This window comes from Marmota flaviventris, chromosome 3, assembly GCF_047511675.1.
Source record: "Marmota flaviventris isolate mMarFla1 chromosome 3, mMarFla1.hap1, whole genome shotgun sequence".
Taxonomy (NCBI): Eukaryota; Metazoa; Chordata; class Mammalia; order Rodentia; family Sciuridae; genus Marmota; species Marmota flaviventris.
The window spans coordinates 101,414,274-101,435,906 of record NC_092500.1 but is presented as its reverse complement, the minus strand read 5'-3'; the positions used below and the strand labels follow the sequence as shown (position 1 = coordinate 101,435,906).

The 21,633-nt window shown below is 33.8% G+C and overlaps 1 protein-coding gene across 5 annotated transcripts in view; it reads right to left on the bottom strand.

Moving 5' to 3' along the window:
- The window catches only part of Kat6a (lysine acetyltransferase 6A), a 104,104-nt gene that overhangs the window by 15,058 nt on the left and 67,413 nt on the right, over positions 1 to 21,633 (bottom strand). For all 5 annotated transcript variants that reach the window (XM_027939244.3, XM_071610179.1, XM_071610177.1 and 2 more), the window contains 3 exons: positions 9,257 to 9,372; positions 2,208 to 2,349; positions 586 to 747 (listed from right to left, as the gene is read on the bottom strand). In XM_027939244.3, the coding sequence (XP_027795045.1) occupies positions 586 to 747; positions 2,208 to 2,349; positions 9,257 to 9,372 (420 nt within the window). The remainder of the gene's footprint in view (positions 1 to 585; positions 748 to 2,207; positions 2,350 to 9,256; positions 9,373 to 21,633) is intronic.

The window sequence follows — 21,633 nt, the reverse complement described above, 5'->3', positions numbered from 1 at the left end:
ATATTAGTTAATGTATTATTAAATACATATTTAGCTAATGAAGTAGCCTTGGGAAACTCTTATAAAGCCAATACTTTGCACTAAACTGTTTTATACACTTAGTTTACCATGGGCTTGCTTATATACAAGTACATTTTTTTAAAATGTTGTTTGACTAGAATTTTTTTCCCCTAAAGGAATGGAAGATTAAGGAAAAAGAAAATATTCTTTAATAAAAATGGTCCAATCTTATGTCTATGCTTGAAAATTCAAATTAGGAAGAGAAGATTTAAGCTGAGAAAGAACTCAGAGAGGTAATGACTGTGTTTATTTCACAAGTACTAACTGTTATTATCATGGGAACAGGAGTCATTTACCTCTTGCGTATTACCAGTAGTCATGTTCCTAAGAGAATATACTGTGTTGAATGTTACTAAGCATCTTCTAGTGGTTGGTAAGTTTCTGAATGCTCTTTCTATTTTCCTTCTCCAAAAGCTAATGATACCCTAGAAGGTGTTGCATCCTCCCATGTCTCCTACTGAGAATCAGCAGACTGCCCCAAATTTCCATAAGAATTCAAACATTTGAAGTTGATACAATACTTACTTTAGAAAAGTAGCCAACAAGGTGGCAGCCCTTGACATCATTCTGTGTTAGTACATAAAAAAGAAATGGCTCCACATCATAATAGAGTGTTTTGTGGTCAAGAAATAACTTTGCCAAGAGACACAGGTTTTGACAATAAATGGTACTCACGTTCCCATCAACCTAGAGGAAAAAAACAGGAGAGAGTAATCAGCAGAATGTCACTTTAATCCTATAATAATATGCACCAGTTACAAGTATCTCTAGATATCTGTAGTATAGCCTAAGAGAAGCTGTCAGTGAGCAACACATACTAGAACTTGGAAACTACCCTTTGAAATGGCAGTATTATGACACTTGCTATTTTAAGACAACAAAATATACAAAAACACCATTTTCGACAAAGCAGAAATAGCTTAAATGGGAGGTAATGATCTAGTTTGCTGAGATTAATTACAGGAATACTTTGGATGGCAAAATTCATTTTCAAAATTATTTAATTCAACAACAGAGCCAAATGTAACCTCTTCTAAACTACATGTATTAGGTAAATCATGATATAACTGACATCTATCTCTACCAGCAATTTAAGCAATGTGGTTTGACTCCCATGACCAGCTATACCCGCAAATAAAGCTGCATGAAGGAGTATAAATTATTGCTTCTCGGAAGCACCAAGCAGGTTTCTAGTTAAGACCCTAAAAAAGTGTCTTAGGTTGGCCAGGATCAGGAGCACTACACACTACTGCTCCTGATGTTCCTGACTGCCAGGATAACCACATTAGTTCCCAAGACATTGTCTGGCATGCTAACTGAACTCTTCAACAATCTAATTAACTTAATATGACTTCTTTTAAAATATGTAACAATGCATGCTTAAGTTGAGAAGCAATTTGATTTTGGGTAAACAGGACTATATTCCATATCTGATGCTCCTAACTCACAAGATGAAGAGCTCCTTTATTAATCAACTAAAATAAAGTCTTAGGAAAGACCAAGAAAGTGAAAGTCTGAGTGGACCCAGGCAACCTAAAATTCTATTACTGTATTAATTAACAGGACTGATCATAACAAGTCCTCAATACCTGGCATTCACTGTATGATGCTGAGAATCAAGAATTTAAAGGTTACTATTAACAGCAACACAGACTCACAGATATAGCATTTTTCTTAACATGATGATCTTAAGATTTATGAATGCTCTTGGTGCATCTCTATAAGATATTCCTTTTAAATAAATAACAGAAATCTTTTCATTTAAATGTTGTATTTCATAGATTCTAAGATGCATTTTTATCACATCTTACGTATGCAAAATTGGCATCTTCAAATACAGTTTAAAAATTATAATTAGCAATACATTTTCCTTTATAGTGGCACTAAAATACTAAGATATATTATTACTGATACCTTTGATTAAATGAAATACCAAATAACTTATTTTGAGGTCAAGCTTATGAACTTGGTACCATTTGGGTTGGTCCAATTCTGCTTCTCACATAGCTAAATTATCCAACTCAGTAGTGAGTAAACAATAGTAAAAAAACATTGCCCTACCCCAAAGTCAACTTGTACAATTAGATGCAATATAGATGACACTTTTTGAAATGGACAGGAAAATAAGTACCAAAAACCTATCTTACCTCAAAGACAGAAATATTATTCTTTCGGTAAATCTCATTGGCAGGAGGATGAAACCAACCACATTTTTTCATATGCTGCTGTAGAATAGTTCTACTTTTCATATATTTTAGACAAAACTCACAAAGATACAATTTAGGCAGCCTGTAAATAATAATTTAAAAAGACAGAGCTTTATATTTTACAGATCTGCAAACTTTCATAATTCTTCACACTTTACTGTCTCATTACTAAGCAGTTACAAAAGTAGAAAATGTATCATTATCCCCTTTAAAAACAAAGAAGGAAGGCAGGAAAGAAGGACAGAGGAAAAGGAAAGGGAGAGGAAGGAAAGAAATCAAAACTTAAATTAATTTAGATAATAGCAGGAGGACAAAGATGAGAAAACAAGACACCTAGTTCAGTGTTCTTTCAGTCTTTAAGTTACTAGATATGAAAATCTCACATTCTTTCCTCCTTAAGAATCTCTAATAAGCAAAATAAAGTCTATTTTCCAAACACACAAATAACTGAAGATAGTTTTGTTGATCTATAGATTTTTTTCTTCCTTTGTCATTTATTTCTTCATTAATCCATTTTTGGGGAATTAAATATTTCTTGAATGCTTATCACCTATGAGGCCTTGTGGAGGTACACAAGGTGTATGTATAGTGGTGAGTAAAATGGACACATAGTGTATACTCTAAAAATACTCTGTAAATGTTTTTAAGTATAAAATTATAATACTGAATATGTTTTGGCAAAGTGGGATATACTATACTACCTCTTTTCTACTTTCTACCACTAAAGTTCTGGCTCTCTCCCTGGTTAAGTCACTATATGAAATTGTGTAAGTCAAAAGTCTATCATTCAACAAGTAAAATAAAGGCTCACATTATTCTTTTAGGTGCCCTCAGTTGTTGGTTTATATTTATTCAATAGACTTGCTATTTAGTAGTAGTTTAACAGAACCCCTTCCTTAATAATATTCCTTTATTAGGAGCTTGGCAATAAAGTGATTAGAACAATTTATAAGGTAATAACAGGAACATACCCTAAATTTTAAAAAAAATTAGTGGCCTTGACACCCATGTAGCCTGAATTCACAATGCCAAAAGTTTCTTCTGGTATAAAATACATACCCCATGTATCCTCAGCTCAAAGCTGGTTTCCCTACATCCTGACCTATTATCCACAACTGTTGAATCTTGATAACCTGAGACTGACACCATCATTAAAAACTATTATGTGCAAACATACTAGCTAGTAAAATGACAAAATATACAATTCAAATAAATTACTATATCTTGTCTCATATTTTAAGAACTGAGATGGAAGGAAATTTTTAAATCTCATTAATTTAATCACCATCAGTTCAGTTAGGCTTAAAAGATTACCTTAGAATTAAATATTTGCTAAGTAGATTAATATACACAAAAATGTCTGATTTACTAAAGTGTGAAGACCACAAATATTTTTTCAAGTTCCCACTTTGGAAGCAGCATTTGTAGCATAATTATAATTTCTCTGAAAACATCTAACATTCTACTAAAGCCTTTCCTGAGGTATATTTATGGCATACAGTCCTGTATGCACTGAGCACTTCATGCTCATATAAGGATGGAAAAGGCCATGTGATTATCTTTCCTTCTCCCTAGAAGACTTGCAATGTGCACTAATTCTTCCCATATAACTTTATGTCTTGTTTTATTTAAAACTGCCATTCTACATACTGAAAGCTTCCAAGAAACTGTTACGGTATAAAATTTGTCTATAATATGCAATATTATTTTCTAAAATCTAATAGTAACTACACCAATATAACCTGAAGTCATATCATTAATACAAAAATCATTCCAAAATATTGAGTGCAACAAATAATGACTAACATTATAAAGTCAAGAAGCAAGAGGCAAGAGTATGGAAAAGAAACATGTCCTAGGCTATTTTGCTTATTTTCTTTGCATCCTGCTCCAAACCCCACCAATCAAAGGAGAAATAGCAGTAAGCTAAAATAACATTTTCCTTCTTTACCACCAGAGCTACAAATCTAAAAATGGCTTCAGTTATAAACCTCATCATCCAATGTGGGCACTAAATGTATTATCTAAATCTTGGGCTGGGATTGTGGCTCAGAGGTAGAGCGCTCGCCTAGCACGGACGGGACCCGGTTTGATCCTCAGCACCACATTAAAAAAATAAATAAATAAAGGCATTGTGTTGTGTCCATCTATACCTAAAAAGTAAATATTAATTTAAAAAAAAAAGAATAATGGGTTTAAATCTTAAAGGTGACCCACAACCATCAAACTGTCTTTGTGAATATCTGAATTTGGAAGATTCTTAAAAGGAAGGTGGACAAATGGCACTCCCCCAACTATCTACTATTTACCTTTAATTATCTGTGCTAAAAAACAATTTAAAATTGTCAGAAGATGAAAATACAGAAGTAACACTACTATACTTGAGTAAAAAGTTTTCATTTTGAGAGCTAAATATCACAAATATTTCCTAAAATGTTAATCTGAGAAACCTAAGCAAAATTCTGTGTTTTTAAAAATATTAAAAAGAAAAATAGAAGGAAAAAAAAAACAGTGTCAGACTACCTAAGTTTTCCATATTACAGTAAAGATGAATGCTAACTTTTTCATCCAATCCAACTGTTACATCTCTGTACAGAGAGAAGAAAATACAGTGAAATTTATGCTAATTAGCTACATTTGAGTCATTTCACAATGTCTGTAATACTCACAGACACTGTATTGTACGTGATAACATATAATTTCATCTGTCAAGTAAAAAGGCAATAAATATTCAACAAATGCTACTTTTCAGGAAATATTTATAAAATAAACAAAAGTACAATTTATTCCCGATGGTCTGTGAGAAAAGGCCTTTTTTTTTTTTTTTAAGTTTTAATAGTAACCAGGTTGCTCAAGAAAACACTGAAAGAAATGAAATCTCTAAGAAAATTACTGCTAAGTCTCATCCACTAAATTGAGTCCATGCCATACATTAGAATTGTAAGATATAGAACATTTTAATAATTAAAATCTCTAGCAAACCTTATTAAATGAAAAACAATAAAGTAAAAGCAAGTGTTAACATCTACTTTATTCCAAAATATTTCTTGCTGAAAATACTTTTAAAGTCCCTGATTTTATCAGAATCAAGCCCATTTGGATGACGCTCTTTAATCTAAAGGGAATGGCCTGAAAGAATTGGAAAAACAAAACTTTATTTTAGTAAAGTATAAATGTCTGCAGTTCTTACATTGGGAAAATATATTCTATACAAAGAACATTAAACTACATGAAATGAAATGCAGTTATAAAGATTTTGTATACTCCTAGCCCTAGAGAATTCTAGTGGGGGCTGCTTTTGGTGATCCTCCTGCTGATAGTACCTACATCTTTTTTTTGCTCAGCTTCATCAATGTGATGATACCCCAGCTTGTAAAATCAGGATTAGGTTGCAGCTATATGTAATCCCCTTACTTCTAGAATAATACAGATTTTCCTTCTGGGAGTTTCTAGAATAACTCTGGCTTTTAAACACTGCCCAAGATAGTAGCAGTCTGTGTGGTCTTCACAATTGACAACCTATAGTGAAACTTATAACAAAAATTACACCAAATATTACTTAAATCAAAAATTAAGGTACAAGCCAAGTGAGCCCAATCTAGATTAACATGATTCATACAGTTCAACACAAGTGGCTGAAGATATGGCTATGTGGGAAGAGAGAAGTGGGCTTAAATCCTAGTTCTGTCACTTACAAACCATAATTTCTCAAATATGACTGCTGGACTCTTGTCTTCTCTGAATACAGAAATATTCACCTCACAAAATTATTGCAGAGATGTTCAGTTCAATGAATTGTAATTACAGCTGCAATTATTCATTATTATTTTTGTTTTCCTTTCATCCGTTTTACTTCATTTAATAGCCAAAGACAGTAAGGATTCTGTGTGGTTTCTTCCTCAGTAACTGGGATTATGGAAAAAAAAAAAATCAAACCTGGTTCTACTGACAATTTCATAATCTATGCATCAAGTCAACTCAGGTAGAAAAATCAAAGGAACTTCCTAAGCAACTCTATTATATGGGAATCTGCCTTGTTGAGACCTTGAAATAATCTCATAGCAAAAAGTTATTCTCAAGCTAAACTCTCAACAATTCAGAATAGGGTACCCGCTAATGACAATTTCTTTTGCCTTGAGCCTATCTGTCATGTTTTCAATGGCAAAGTAGAGGTCTCCAAACTTTTCTGCTTTGTGCATCAAATGGCCCTGATGGAGAAAACTCTTGTTTTATATCCTTCAGTGTCATAGACTTAACTAGATTGATGGAAATAAAATAGAATTGTTGCTTCATTACCATTATTTTTAAAGCCAGGGATTAATTTACTTAATATACAATGCACAAACAAATATTTGGATATTATGGGAAACTCTCTCAAGCATAATCCCGTTTCCCTAAAAATTTTTCTTCAGGTGAGCTATTCTTTTTTGTTTCTTCAAATTGCCCTGTTTTTGTAGACCTTGGGATTTAAACTTTTAAAATGTGTTTATAACCTTTAGCAATAAGAAAATAATTTAGTACAGAATAATAAGTAGGTATTAAAAAATTAAGGATAGAGCTTTATTATTTGGGACATACAAGATCTCTGAACATTTCAGTCAGCTCAAGTTTAAAAGAACTAGGAAGCAAATGCATTTAGATAGATATAGGTAGTTTTTTAAAAAAAATACAGAAGCAAGAGAATACATTAAAAAATTCATAATTACTAAAGATGCTAATGAATTACTATATTCTAATGGAAAATTGAAGGCACCACAATGGATAAGAAAATGTATAGGAAATGTCCAAAACTCTGCTTTAAGAAAGCTGAATTTTAGGGGCTGGTGTTGTGGCTCAGCAGAACACTTGTGTGCCAGAACATTTGCCTCACATGTGTGAGGCTCTAGGTTCGATCCTTAGTACCTCATAAAAATAAACAAACAAAATAAAGGTATTGTGTCTATTTACAACTAAAAACTTTTTTAAAAAAATAAAGCAGAATTTCATACTTCCTATCCTATTTCTGCCTTCTATTAATGATTTTTATGATACTTTTTTGGTTACTTATTTTCTGCTGGTAACATTTACCACTTTGCTGGTAACCAGGCCCTCACATTAGTTTCTAGTGACGCTCTCACAGAACAAAAGGCAACAATTTCAACAAATCCTTTTAATATCTTAAAAAACAACAGTTCATAGTTCCATTTTCATCATCTCTTGAAAAGCAAGTGCTAATGTTGGCACTCTGTTTCTATTTCTCCACTGAGTAGAAGAGATAATCTATCTGTACTACAACCCCTGACTTTCTTCTCTAAGTTGAGTGCTCCTCTGATGTGGACAGCTTATGAACAGCTCACTTTAAAGTAATAATATGATTTACTTGACAAATAAATTAATTTCTCAGCATATTTCTTCTTGATCACATAAGAGAACCCGGCTATACAAAACTCCCAAGAAATGAGTCACATTGAATACCAGAGTTCTGAAGGGCAGCTGAAGAAGTTTCCTGCTTTCTTCTAACATATACATAATTTAACCTTCTCTGAACAAATTCAAATTATTATTCCATGATATAGAGTACTAACTTAAAGATAATACCACAGTCTACAAATCAGTTGTTTAGGATCAACTAATCCTACAGTATGGTTCCCAAATGTGTTTGATGAGCTTGTTAGTTTGTCAAGTTTTGTTTTTGCCTTTTTTGTTGTTGTTGTTACTTCACTGAAGTTAGGGTCTATAATAGCACTGCTGCTTCTAGTTTTCTATTTCTGCTACAGACTTGGAACCACATTGGCAAGTTATTATATTATATGGAAAGAAAAAATTAAAAGACGCTTTTAGTGGCAGACAATTTTAACAACTCTTTGGATCTATTTTCAGCTTCTTGGAAATAATCCATGTTATAGTTTTTACATATTATAAAACTCAAAGTATATGTTGTTGTAGTTTAACCCACAAAGCACCATAACTTATTATTCCTTACAACACCTGCTAACTGGGAGACTGTAGAATGCATAAGTAGTTCAAAGACTGGGAAGCATTAATGTGACTGCTATGCAACAAATGATAAACTAGTGTTTAACTTTTATTGCATCTTTTTCTCTCTTTTCATTTCAACCCTAAAGGAAAAATACAATTGACATTATTGAGCACTTAACATATAATTGACATTATAAAACACTTAAAGTGATTTACATGTTTTAACTCATTTAATGTTCACAATAACACTATGATTTAAGTACTGTTAGTATCTCCACTTTACAGATGAGGAAACTGACACAGAGTAGTTGAGTGGCTTCTAAGGTTGCACTGTTTATAAACGTCAAGCTAAGTCATGAAATAAATATGGCTCTACCATGCACGTTACTTCCCAAAAAGCTTCAGAGTGGCCAATTTCTATATCTAGAAATCCAAGCTATCTATTTTATATATAATTTTGTCCTATTCCACTTGTCCAATTTTGCCTGGGAAAACATACTATCGACAAAGTTTGTTAAATTATAAAAATTTAGATCAAAACTACTCAAGTGAAACTTTATATATATGTAAAATTCTTTCTTAAAAAAAAGGTGAAACTTTATATATATATAAAAAATGTAAAATTCTTTCTTGTTAAAAAAAAAAAAAAAACTAGTGTCAAGATATAGCTTAGTTGGTAGAGTGCTTGCCTTGCATGCACAAGGCCATGGGTTCAATCCCCAGCACCACACACACACACACACACACACTAAAGCAAATTTCTCTTAAAGAAAAAACATTCCTCTTTCATTCTGCCCCATACCTAAGATTTCTAATTTTAAACAATAGCTTTTGGAAAAGTTACAGAAAAGAAAATCTAAAAGCCAGTCAGGATTAAGTGATTGCCAAAGAATGCTACAGTTATGGACATTTTAAAAAGCCCCAGTTTCTTCAAATGTAAAAAATGAACTAAACTAGAACACTTTAGTCTCCCTTCTACTTCTAGAGTCCTATGAAACTAAAAAGAAACTAAAGGATCTCTCAAAACATACCTTGAGTATTCTTGAGGATATGGAGAGGAATACCAGGTGTGAATTTCATACTTCCCAAATTCAATGACAGAGGGGCAGCGGACTTGTGGATCAGGGGGACCAGTCACTCCAACTTTCTGTTCAGTCAAGAATACATTACAAAAGTTAGCTAAATCAGATGCACTGACATAATAACAAACAAACAAAAATCTGAATCTAAATCTCTTCTTAGGATTTTTCTATTAGGAAAAAAAAAAAAAAAGCTAACAAATTTTAATATAAGTTGTTTTTAAACAGAATATCCAAAGAATAAAAAGGCTAATAAATATCTTGGAACTAAATGTAGTTGGCATTACTTCATTTTCTAATTTAAAAATACTGAGAATACTTTCTTCCGACTAAACTTACTCCCTTAATGACTTCATTATTAAAAAGAAACTGCTAGCATTTAAGGATACAAGATAAAGAACAGAGTGCTTGCCTCGCATGCACAAGACCCTGGGTTCAATCCCCAGCACTGCAAAAAAAAATCAAGATAAATAATTTAAGGTGGTGTTTCATATTTGCCTCAGGTGAACACAATGGAAATGAACTACTGAACGTGTTAAGTAAACAATGAAAAGAAAGACTTTCTGATTGGGAGAGTAAATATCTAAGACCAATATAAAAAGAATATGATAAAACAATTATCAAGAGTATTCATTTCGTAGTACACCTAAAATTCCCTTCCTTAGTAGCTCTGCACAGATCTGATGCAAGAAAAATATACTTTACTATACACAAGCTATTCCTTTCTTTCTGCCTCTTTTTATAATGAAATATATCTCATGCTTCCCCCCCAAGTCCTGTAATAATCTAAATAATTATACTATCCAAGAAAAAACTGAATTGCTTGACTTCTAAACCAGAAATTCAAATACAAGACATTGCTCAAGACAATAAAATCCAGTTTTTTAAAACGTTAAATTCAAGGGCAACTTGATTTTCTGTACAATGAACCTAGCAAAAGACTCATATATACATATGATATGTACACACATATGTATGCTTATCACAGATGCTTTAGAAATATTAATTGACTTAAGAAAAAGAACCAGAATCAACCTCAAGTACAAGTATTAATAATTCTTCATCAGAAAAATATCCAAAATTATCCTACAACATTATGCTGTAAAGACCACTGAAAGCATATTCAAAGTCCCTTGTTGGCGCCTATAAATATACACATATACCTTATAACAAAAATAAAAAGATTTAAAAAATTTTTTTATTTATATAAATTCATTTATAAGAAAGAAGCCACTTCACCACAACTCATTTGAGAACTCTCGCTGCTTTACTTAACAATTTGCTCTTATAAAAGGCCAAGGGATTTATCTCAGGTTTCATACTGGAAAACTGCCAAGTGAGACCTCAAGCTGTTCCTCAAACACCTCAAAACAAAAGACAACCATTTTCATGTATAACCAGACAAATGAGAAGTTGTACTCCATTTATGTATGAAGTGTCAAAATGCATTCTACTATCATGTATAACTAATTAGAACAAATTTTTTAAAGAGACAACCATCTTCTATTTAGATAAGTAGTATTGTAACACCAGCAAGTACTGGAGCTCTTCCAAATGCAAAAACTACATAGAAATACGATAAAAATAAGATTTCTTTCATTTCTCAAAATCCAAAACAGAACTTTGTTAAAAAAGGGTTTTAAAAGGCTCTTCTTTAAACCATATTCCAGGATCAAGTATTTTAATTCATAAAGTAGGATATTTTCATCCATTTACACAGCTCAAAATAAGAATAGTAGTACAGGAAAAATAGTTTCAAATACCAGAAACCAAATTTAACTTTTTGAGGCAAGGATCAAACAGGAGGTACAAAAGCTGAAAACATGCACCTGCTGTGGCACTGCCTGTTGTTTGAGAGCTTTCCCATCAGCTGCCCATCGCTCTTCCAGGCGGATGCCCAGTGTGAAAGTGGATATCCAGTTCCAGTATAATTGTTTGCACATCACCACAAGTAAGAACGTGTAGAGAAGCAGACCTGTAGCAGACTCCCCCTCTATCCACCTATCTTCACCTTTGTGCTGTGAAATGCTCTGGCACATCTGCTCATGCGTGTGTCCTCCACCACTCCCAATTCCCTCATGCAAACCTCCAGAGCAAAAGGGTTTCCATTCACTAAGGTTTAGAAGTTAATAAGGCTCTACACAGGGAGGAAGCAAATGCTGCATCTAAACCACTCATTAACCCAGTCCCTGCTAAAATCAAATTGTCACGTATGAAATTACTGCAAGATCATCTTTGAGAGGATATTTTAAAATTTCAGCCAAAATACTCTTATATTAAGCAACTTTCTAAAGTGCATATATCTAGTATAATCAAGAGCACAAAATATATATTTATAAATTTTTAGTCAAGTTCTATCATTTCATGACCTTCTCATTTGAATATGCCATATTCTTTGAAAGATGACATATATCCTGGGCCAGAATTGATCTTTTAATCTAAAATAACTAAAGAGAACATCAGATGCACTAGTAATTGTCTGTAACCAAAGAAAACTCTAAACATATCTATTTCTAAATAATGAAACTTTTATTACTAGCAGTTTATAAGTAGAGATTATTCTTCTACAAAAACTCAGCTTCCATTAAATGGCTTATCTAGGGGCTGCTGGGGTTGTGGCTCAGCAGTAGCACACTTGCCTAGCATGTGTGAGGCACTGGGTTCAATCTTTGACACCACATTAAAAAAAATAAGCAAACAAATAAAAAAGATATTGTGTCCATTTATAACTAAAAATATTTTTAAAATGGCTTATCTAAGCCCAATTTTTAATAGAGCCTGCTCCCACAGTACTCTGGATCTGATATAAACAATAAATTTACAATTTATGTAAATATTGCCTTGTACCCTTCCCCTGTCTCTCCACTCACACAGCTCTCCCTAGACCTACAGTCCCTTTCCACTCCCTAAGGGAGTGACATTTTGAAGTGAGAATAAAGGGTGGGACTGTTCCCTTATCAACATAAGATGAAAACATGGAGAGAAGAAATGGCTTTCTGGTATTTGAATTCGTTTCCTATAGAAATATTATAATAAGCAACCTCATTCATTAGGGTTAAAAGTTTACATGATGAAAGAGGTATGTAAGAATGAGTTCACATGCTCCAAACTAGAGAGAACACAAACTAAAGGAAAGGAGAATCAGCATTCATGGAACACCTACGGTGCCATACTCTGAGCTTCTACTGTTGCCTCACTTAATCCCCACAATCCATTCCTCAAAACAGGGGAAAACCAACCCACTTTACAGATGGAAAAAACAAGGCTCAGAGAGATTAAGGAGGCAAAAAACACCAGGGTAAGAACAGTAAGAATGAAGCATAAAGACCTTTCATGGTTAGAAGTGAGGGAAACAGAGTTAGCACTCAATTGTTTTTAATTCCAAAATCTGTGTGCATTGTGTTTTTTAAAAATAAGAACTCGGGCTGGGGATGTGGCTCAAGTGGTAGCGCGCTCGCCTGGCATACGTGCGGCCCGGGTTCGATCCTCAGCACCACATACAAAGATGTTGTGTCTGCCGAAAACTAAAAAATTTTCTCTCTCTCTAAAAAAAAAAAAAAAGAATAAGAACTCAGTTTTCCAAAGACAGGAAGCTACAAACCTACAATCTCTCATCTAGAATGTTTTAGAATTCTGCATTTTTCTGATTTTAGAGAAGTATTTGAAGTATTTAAAGTATATACACTTATACTAAAATCAACAGCCCAGGCAGATTTGGAGCAACACTCTATAATCAGACACATTAATATTTCTTCAGCAAAATACATGAGTATTCACAATAACTAGAGTATATAAAGGACTTAAACAGTCTCCTATCAGTTCAGATCATGTTTTGCCAATAACTGAGTTTAAGTAAAGTAAGACTTACTGTAGAATGGGTTAATTTAACAAAACAAAACAAAAACAAACAAACATTTTTTTCCCTTAGTCAGGTGTGGTTGTAGTGCACCTAAAGTCCCAACAGTTCAAGAGTAGATGGTAGGATTCCAAGTTGGAGGCCAGCATGAACAAGTTAACAAGAGCTATGGTATAGAGTGCTTGCACACAGGTGCAAGGCCCTGGCCTAGGTTCAATCCCCAGTACTGGGTGTAAAAAAACAGAAAATTTTTTTGTCTCATCCTTCCAAGAAGATGTATAGATGGATATAAGCATTTGAAAAGACATTCATCATCACTAAACATTAGGAAAATAAAAATCACAATATGATACCTAATTCACATCCACCAGGATGGTCATCATTTTGAAAAATGAACAAAAACCACCAGAAAATAACCAGTTTGGTAAGGATGTAGAGAAATTAGAACCCTGTCCCTCTGCTGGTGGACATCTAAAATTAGACAGAATACCATGTGACACATGGTAAGTCCACTTACCCCCTAGAATTGAAAGCAGGTACTCAAACAGATATTTGTATACCAATGCTCATAGTAACGCTATGAGTGCAAACAAACCAGGGGTTCATTAACAGATCAATAGATAAACAAAATGTGGTATATATCTACAATGGAGTATTTTTCAGCCTTAAGGAAGACACCTCTGCTTAACAACATTATGCTAGGTGAATTAAGCCAGATACATAAGGACAAAGATTATTTAAATCCACTTATATAAGGCAACTAGAGTAGTCAAATTAAAAAAGACAGAAAATAGAACCAGTAGTTGCCAAGAGTCAGGGAGGGTGTATACTGATAAATACGAAAAAGTCCTGGATGATATTATAGGTGTATAACAACATATACATATTTAATGCAATTGAACAAGACACTCAAAAATGGCTAAAATGGTGAATTTTATATTATGTGTATTTTACCACAATTTTTTTAAAGCTTTCTAGGATTCTTTGGATTTCAGAATTGTGGATACAGGGTTTGGCCTATCTAAAGAGTGATATGATACTCAACTAAGCCATAAATGCTCATAGACTCTGAATTATTTCCCATCGCTCTCTTCTGGTAAACCTTTTTTCTACACTCAGACATCCCCTTTCCATCTTTGCTAGTTCTTTTACCAATAAATATTGACAAAATCTAAGATTCTGTTCCCAGCCCTCTCATCTTGTTCCACCCTCTCCCACAGGACCTATAATCCAGTGATCCTACAAGCTTTCATTCTCCTCATGCCCTTCTTTTTTTTTTATCTAACCTAGAGTCTAACATCTTTATTGTAACTCACGTCTTTGCATATATTCATAATGTCCTGCCTCTTTCCTGATTAAACATCAAAACCAAACCCTCGTTAAATTCAATTCTCCCCATTATCTGTCATCCTCAAATTTTGAACATAGTTGGAGAAAAGCACAGAACCATCCTAACTAGTCTCAACTTATAAATCATAATCATTAACCTCAAAAGGGCACATAATGCTTTGGTACCCCATTTATTCTCCCATTCTCCTAAAAGATAATTTCATATTTCTTTCTGTCTCCTGAAGATACGTCTTACTTCAGCTTTACTTTCAGCCAATGCCTTTGATTCCTACTGCACTAAGAAACTGGAAGTGAGCTTCCACAACTTTCCTTGGCACATCTGCATATCTAAACCTTTGTGTTTATATATCTTGCTTACTTCCCTAGTCTATGAAAAAATTCATCTGGAATCCTATCTAAGGCCAATACCTTCACTTGTGCATAAAATTACATCCTCTGTTACCTTCTTAAAGAAATTATTCAACAATTCCTTTCTCTTTTCATCATAAATTTCAAAATTGCTTCTGAATTCTCAACATAAACTCTAAAATACAGGAGAGCTTGGAATGATGTATTTCAAGCCATGACAGAAAATAAATTTCAACCAAGATTGCTATATTCAACAAAACTATCCTTCAGAATTGAAAAAAAAAAATCTTCCAAGATGATCAGAAACTAAAAGTACATGATCACTATATCAATACTACAGAAAATACTTAAATACTACACGCAAAAGAAATAAAAAAATGAACTCTAGAGCTCACAAGTGGACAATCTTATTTAAAAAGTAGATAAGCAAATGAGAAAAAGGACCAAATTAAACATTAGATACAAATCAAAATGGCAGGAATTAACTAACACCTCTCTATAATAATACTGAATGTAAATTATCCATTCTTCACTTAAAAGACATAGGTTGGCAGAATGAATTTAAAAAAAAAAAAAAAAGACCAAAGTATATGGTATTTGCAAGAGACTTGCCTTAGAGGCAAAGACAGTCACGGGCTGAATGAAAATGAAAGGATGGAAATTGATATACACCATGTAAATGAAGCCTGAAAACAAACAGGATTAGCTACTCTGGTATGTGACAAAGCAGACTTCAAGCCAAAATTAATCAGAAGAGACAAAAACGGTTATTTCATACTGGCAAGGGGAACAATCCAACAAGAAGGTATAATGATAATAAATATTTATGCTCAAAACATTGGTGCAGGGCTGGGGATGTGGCTCAAGCAGTAGTACGCTCACCTGGCATGTGTGTGGCCTGGGTTTGATCCTCAGCACCACATACAAACAAAGATGTTATGTCTGATATTAAAATTCTCTCTTTTTCTCTCTCTCTCTCTTAAAAATAAAAAAAACATTGGTGCACCTAATTACATAAAAAAGATACGTGACTTACTGACTCAGAGAGACACTAGTATAATAATACTGAGTGATTTCAACACACTTCTCTCACCAATAGACAGGTCATTCTGACATATAAATTCAGTAAAGATTCTTCAAACCTAAAAATTATTATAAATAAAAGACTTAACAGACAGCTATAGAATATTCTATCCAATAACAACAGCCAAATTCACTTTCTTCTCAGCTTCTCATGAAACCTTCTCTAAAACAGATCAGTTCAGGCCACAAGCCAACTGAGTAAATACCTAACATAACTTCTAGTATCTTATCTGACAATATTGGAATGAAATTACAAATCAACATCAAAAAACTATATGGAGCTTGAATAATACACTCTTAAAAGATGAATGGATTATAGAAGAAGTCAGAGGAAAAATTTTTAAATTCTTAGAATCAAACAAGAATAGTGATACAACATACCAGAACCCAGAACCCAGAACTTCTGGAACACTATGAAGGACATTCTAAGAAGAAAGTTTATAACTATCAGTGCCTACATGAGAAAATCAGAAAAATCCCAGATAATAAACTAATGATGCATCTCAAAGCCCTTGAAAAACAAGAATAAACCGATTCCAAAATAAGTAGAAGGAAGGCAATAATTAAGATCAGAGCTAAAATCAATGAAACAGGGAATTAAAAATAAAGAAATCCAAAACATCTATGAATCCTAGAATTGATTCTTTGAAAAGACATACTACTAACTTTTTTTATGCTTCCATTTATCTTTTTAGAAGTCTCTTTTTTATGGAAGTATACTCTATTGCTAGAGATGGAACCAGGTGAACTATATCCCTATCTCCCCTACCGCCTGCAATAATTTTCTTAAAAATTCAAAACCAATTAAACTCTTTTTTTTTTAAAGAGAGAGAGAGAGAGAGAGAAAGAGAAGAGAAGAGACGAGAAGAGAGAATTTTTTTAATATTTATTTTTCAGTTTTCGGCAGACACAACATCTTTATTTTATTTTTATGTGGTGCCGAGGATCGAACCCAGCACCCTGGTGCATGCCAGGTGAGCATGTTACCGCTTGAGCCACATCCCCAGCCATAATTAAACTCTTTCTAAAAAATTTTTTTAGTTGTAGATGGACACGATACCTTTACTTTATTTGTTTATTTTTATGTGGTGCTGGGGATCGAACCCAGTGCTTCACGCATGCTAGGCAAGCGCTCTACCAATTTTAAACCACACCCCTGGCCCCTAAAACTCTTTAAAAACTCTTACTAAACAATTCAATAATTCTTTACTCAAATGTGTTAAGTTATTTCATGCCTCGATACATTTACAGTTTCCTACTAGACTGTAAGATCTATAAGAATAGAAACTATGTCTTTCTTATAGTTACACACCTAGCACAGTTTTTATAACATAAGAGGCACTCAAAAAATGATGAGTGTGGGTTGGATGAATTCCAATATTAACTCCTTTATCATTTACCTTTTACTTGTGAGATAGCCCAAGAAACCATAATAAAAATAAAATCTTCCTGGAAAATATTTAAAACAAGGTGCAGGAGTGTAGCTCAGAGGCAGAACACTAGGCTAACAAGTACAATGCCTGAGTTGGATAGTCAACAGAGAGGACCAGGGAAGAAGAGGAGAGGAAGGTGAAAGAGGGGAGAAAAGGAGGAGGAAGAGGCTCAAGCCAAATATAAGCTCTCAAAAATGAATTTCTGAATTATATTATGAATCCTTTTATTATTCAAAACCTACTCTAATCACCATTAACTCTTCCAATTGGCTTCAAACCACTTTGTCTTATTACATTAATTCATATAACCTGGATCATCCTTGACAGCCTCCAACAAACTACACACCAAATCCATCAATAAATTCTGCTGATTTCATCTTCAAAATAAACTCCAAATCTGTCCATTTCTCTCCTATTTCCACTGCCATCTCCTTAATCCAAGCTACCATCTTCTTTCACCTTGCAGATCCTTGCAAAAACCTGCAAAGTTGTTTCTATTTCCATTCTTGTTTAATTGCAATTTATTCTTCATACACAGACCAAGAAAAAGAAAGAATTTTTAATGCAAATCTAATCCTGTTATTTCCTTTCTTTCTTTTTTTTTTTGGTGGTGGGGGGGGGGCGGGCAGGGGAGTGGGTTTTACTCGGGATTGAACTCAGGTGCACTCAACCATTGAGCCACATCCCCAGCCCTATTTTGTATTTTATTTAGAGACAGGATCTCATTGAGTTGCTTAGCGCCTCGCTGGTGCTGAGACAGCTTTGAACTCCGGGTCCTCCTGCCCAGCAGCAGGGATTACAGGTGTGCACCACTGCACTTAGCCTGGTATTTCTTTCTAAAACCATTTCATGACTTCCCATTATAACTAAGATAAAAACCCAATTCTAACTTCTGGCCTATGTAAATCTCCCCAGCTTCATCTGTGTAACTCTTATTCATTACACTCTAGACTCTAGTTACACTGGACTTCAGTTCCTCAAATTTATCAATTTTTTTCATGCCTCAAGACATTTACACAGGTAGTCTGTTGTGTCACTTTTTTTTTTTTTTTTAAAAAAGCTCTTGGCCTAGCTGACTCTCAATCCATGTTTTAGATTTTGTATAAATAGTTCCTCAAAAGCCTTTCATTCTCACACATCCTCCAGCTCTAACCTCCAGCAATGTAGATCAGGCAGCCCTTGTTATAATCTCTCATTTTCTTCCTACTGCGTATCAATTTGAAATTATAACTTTATTTTGATGATCATTAGTGGTATGTATCAATTATGAGACTGAAAGCTCCATAAGATGGAGCCTGTGTCCTCACTGATAGCTCTAGTACCAAGCTAGGCACATGAATACTAAATGAATGAATCTCAAGAAGAAATATCACCATCATCAGAGTGTTGGTGCATTGCCAGTTTAAATAAACACGAATTCAACATAGTTCTTGAACACTGGCCAGAGCGATTCGACGAAAGAAATTAAATGGATAAGTATAGGAAAAGAAGAACTTAAACTAGCATTATTTTGCTGATGATATGATTCTATACCTAGAAGACCCAAGAAACTCCACCGGAAAACTTCTAGAACTAGTAAATAAATTCAGCAAAGCAGCAGGATATAAAATCAACACCCATAAATCAAAGGCATTTCTGTATATCAGTGAAAAATCCTTTGAGAAGGAAATGAGGAAACTACCCCATTTACAATATCCTTTAAAAAATAAATAAATAAATAAATAAATAAAATACTTGGAAATCAACTTTAACAAGAGGTGAAAGATCTATACAATGAAAACTACAGAACCCTAAAGAGAGAAATCAAAGAAGACCTTAAAAGATGAAAAGATCTACCTTGCACTTGGATAGGAAGAATTAATATTATCAAAATGACCATACTATCAAAAGCACTATACAGGTTTAATGTAATTACGATCAAAATCCCAATGGCATTCCTCATAGAAATAGAAAAAACAATCATGAAATTCATCTGGAAAAATAAGAGACCCAGAATAGCTAAAGCAATTCTCAGCAGGAAGAGTGAAGCAGGAGGCATCACTATACCATACCTTAAACTATACTACAGAACGATAGTAACAAAAACAGCACAGTATTGGCATCAAAACAGGCCAGTGGACCAATGGTACAGAACAGAGGACACAGAGACTAACCCACAAAATTACAATTACCTTATATTAGACAAAGGTGCCAAAAACATGCACTGGAGAAAAGATAGCATATCTTCAACAAATGGTGCTGGGAAAACTGGAAATCCATATCCAACAAAGTTAAATTAAACCCCTGTCTCTCACCATGCACAAAACTTAACTCAAAATGGATCAAGGACCTAGGAATTAAACCAGAGACTCTGGCCCTAATCTTCATCATGTGAGTTAGGCCCCAACTTCCTTAATAAGACTCCTATAGCACAAGAATTAAAACCAAGAATCAATAAATGAGATGGAATAAAAATTAAAAAGTTTTTTTCTCATCAAAAGAAACAATTTGTGAGGTGAACAGAGAGCCTACATTCTGGGAGCAAATTTTTACCCCTTACACATCAGATAAAGCATTAATCTCTAGGGTATATAAAGAACTCAAAGGCTAAACACCGAAAAAACAAATAACCCAATCAATAAATGGGCCAAGGACCTGAACAGACACCTCTCAGAAGAGGATATACAATCAATCAACAAATATATGAAAAAATGCTCATCATCTCTAGCAATCAGAGAAATGCAAATCAAAACTACTTTAAGATATCATCTCACTCCAGTCAGAATGGCAGCTATTATGAAGACAAACAACAATAAGTGTTGGCGAGGATGTGGGGGAAAAGGTACACTCATACACTGCTAGTGGGACTGCAAATTGGTGCAGCCAATATGGAAAGCAGTATGAAGATTCCTTGGAAATCTGGGAATGGAACCACCATTTGACCCAGCTATTCTGGACTATACCCAAAAGATTTAAAAACAGCATACTACAAGGACACAGCCACATCAATGCCCTTCAGTGGATAAATGAATTTTTAAAAAGTGGCATATATACACAGTGGAATTTTACTCAGCATTAAAAAAGAACAAAATCATGGCATTTGCAGGTAAATGGATGGCATTGGAGAAGATAATGCTAAGTGAAGTTAGCCAATCCCCCAAAAACAAATGTTGAATGTTTTCTCTGATATAAGGAGGTTGACTCATAGTGGGGTAGGGAGGGAGAGCATGGGAGGATTAGATTAATTCTAGAAAGGGAAGAGGAGTGGGAGGGAAAGGGAGGGGGCAAGGGATTAGCAAGGATGGTGGAATGTGATGGACATCATTATACAAAGTACACGTATGAAGACTTGAATTAGGTTTCAACATACTTTATATATAAACATGATATGAAAAATTATGGTATATATGTGTATTAAGAATTGTAATGCAAAAAAGTACATGTAGAAAGGCATAAATTGGCATGAACATACTTTATATACAGAGATACGAAAACTGTGCTCTATATGTGTAATAAGAATTGTAATGCATTCTACTGCTGTCGTGTATTTTTTTAAAAATAAAATCAATCAACCAATCAATAAATAAGTAAATAAACATGAATTAATAAGCTGGGTGTGGTAGTACAACCTGTAATCCCAAGCAACTTGGGAGATTGAGGCAGCATGATCTTTAGTTCAAGGCTAGCCTAAGTAACTTGGGCAAGACTGTCTCAAAATAAAATTTTTTAAAAGGGCTGGGGGTGTAGCTCAGAATTAGAATGCTTGCCTAGCACAGCAAGGCCCTGGATTCAATCCCTAGTACCACATACACACACACACACACACACACATACAAAAAAAAAACAAAAAACTTAGACTTACAATATCTAGCTGTATATTTCCTTGATACCAGGCACATAAATGGATCATCATAAGTTTAATAAAATGGTGAAAGAAAGATATAATTAGCCACATAAATTTGCATTGTTTCCCATTGTCTTCATCAAAGTTCAGCATTCCCTTTTTTTAAAAATTTATCATTTTTTATTAAAGCACTAGAACTATACATAGGAGTTGGTTCTTTTTGACAAAATCATATGCATCATTCCCTTTTAACTCACTCTCTAGTTATTGATCTCTCCACACTTATTATCACATATAGCTCCTGTCCCATTGCTCCCAGCAGAAAATTTCATTCAAATATCTATTCATTAAACAAATATTTGCTGAGCCTTTAGTCTAGTCAAAGTATTCAGTATAAAGCAATGACCAAAGAGGAAGTCTCTGTTCTCAAGGCACT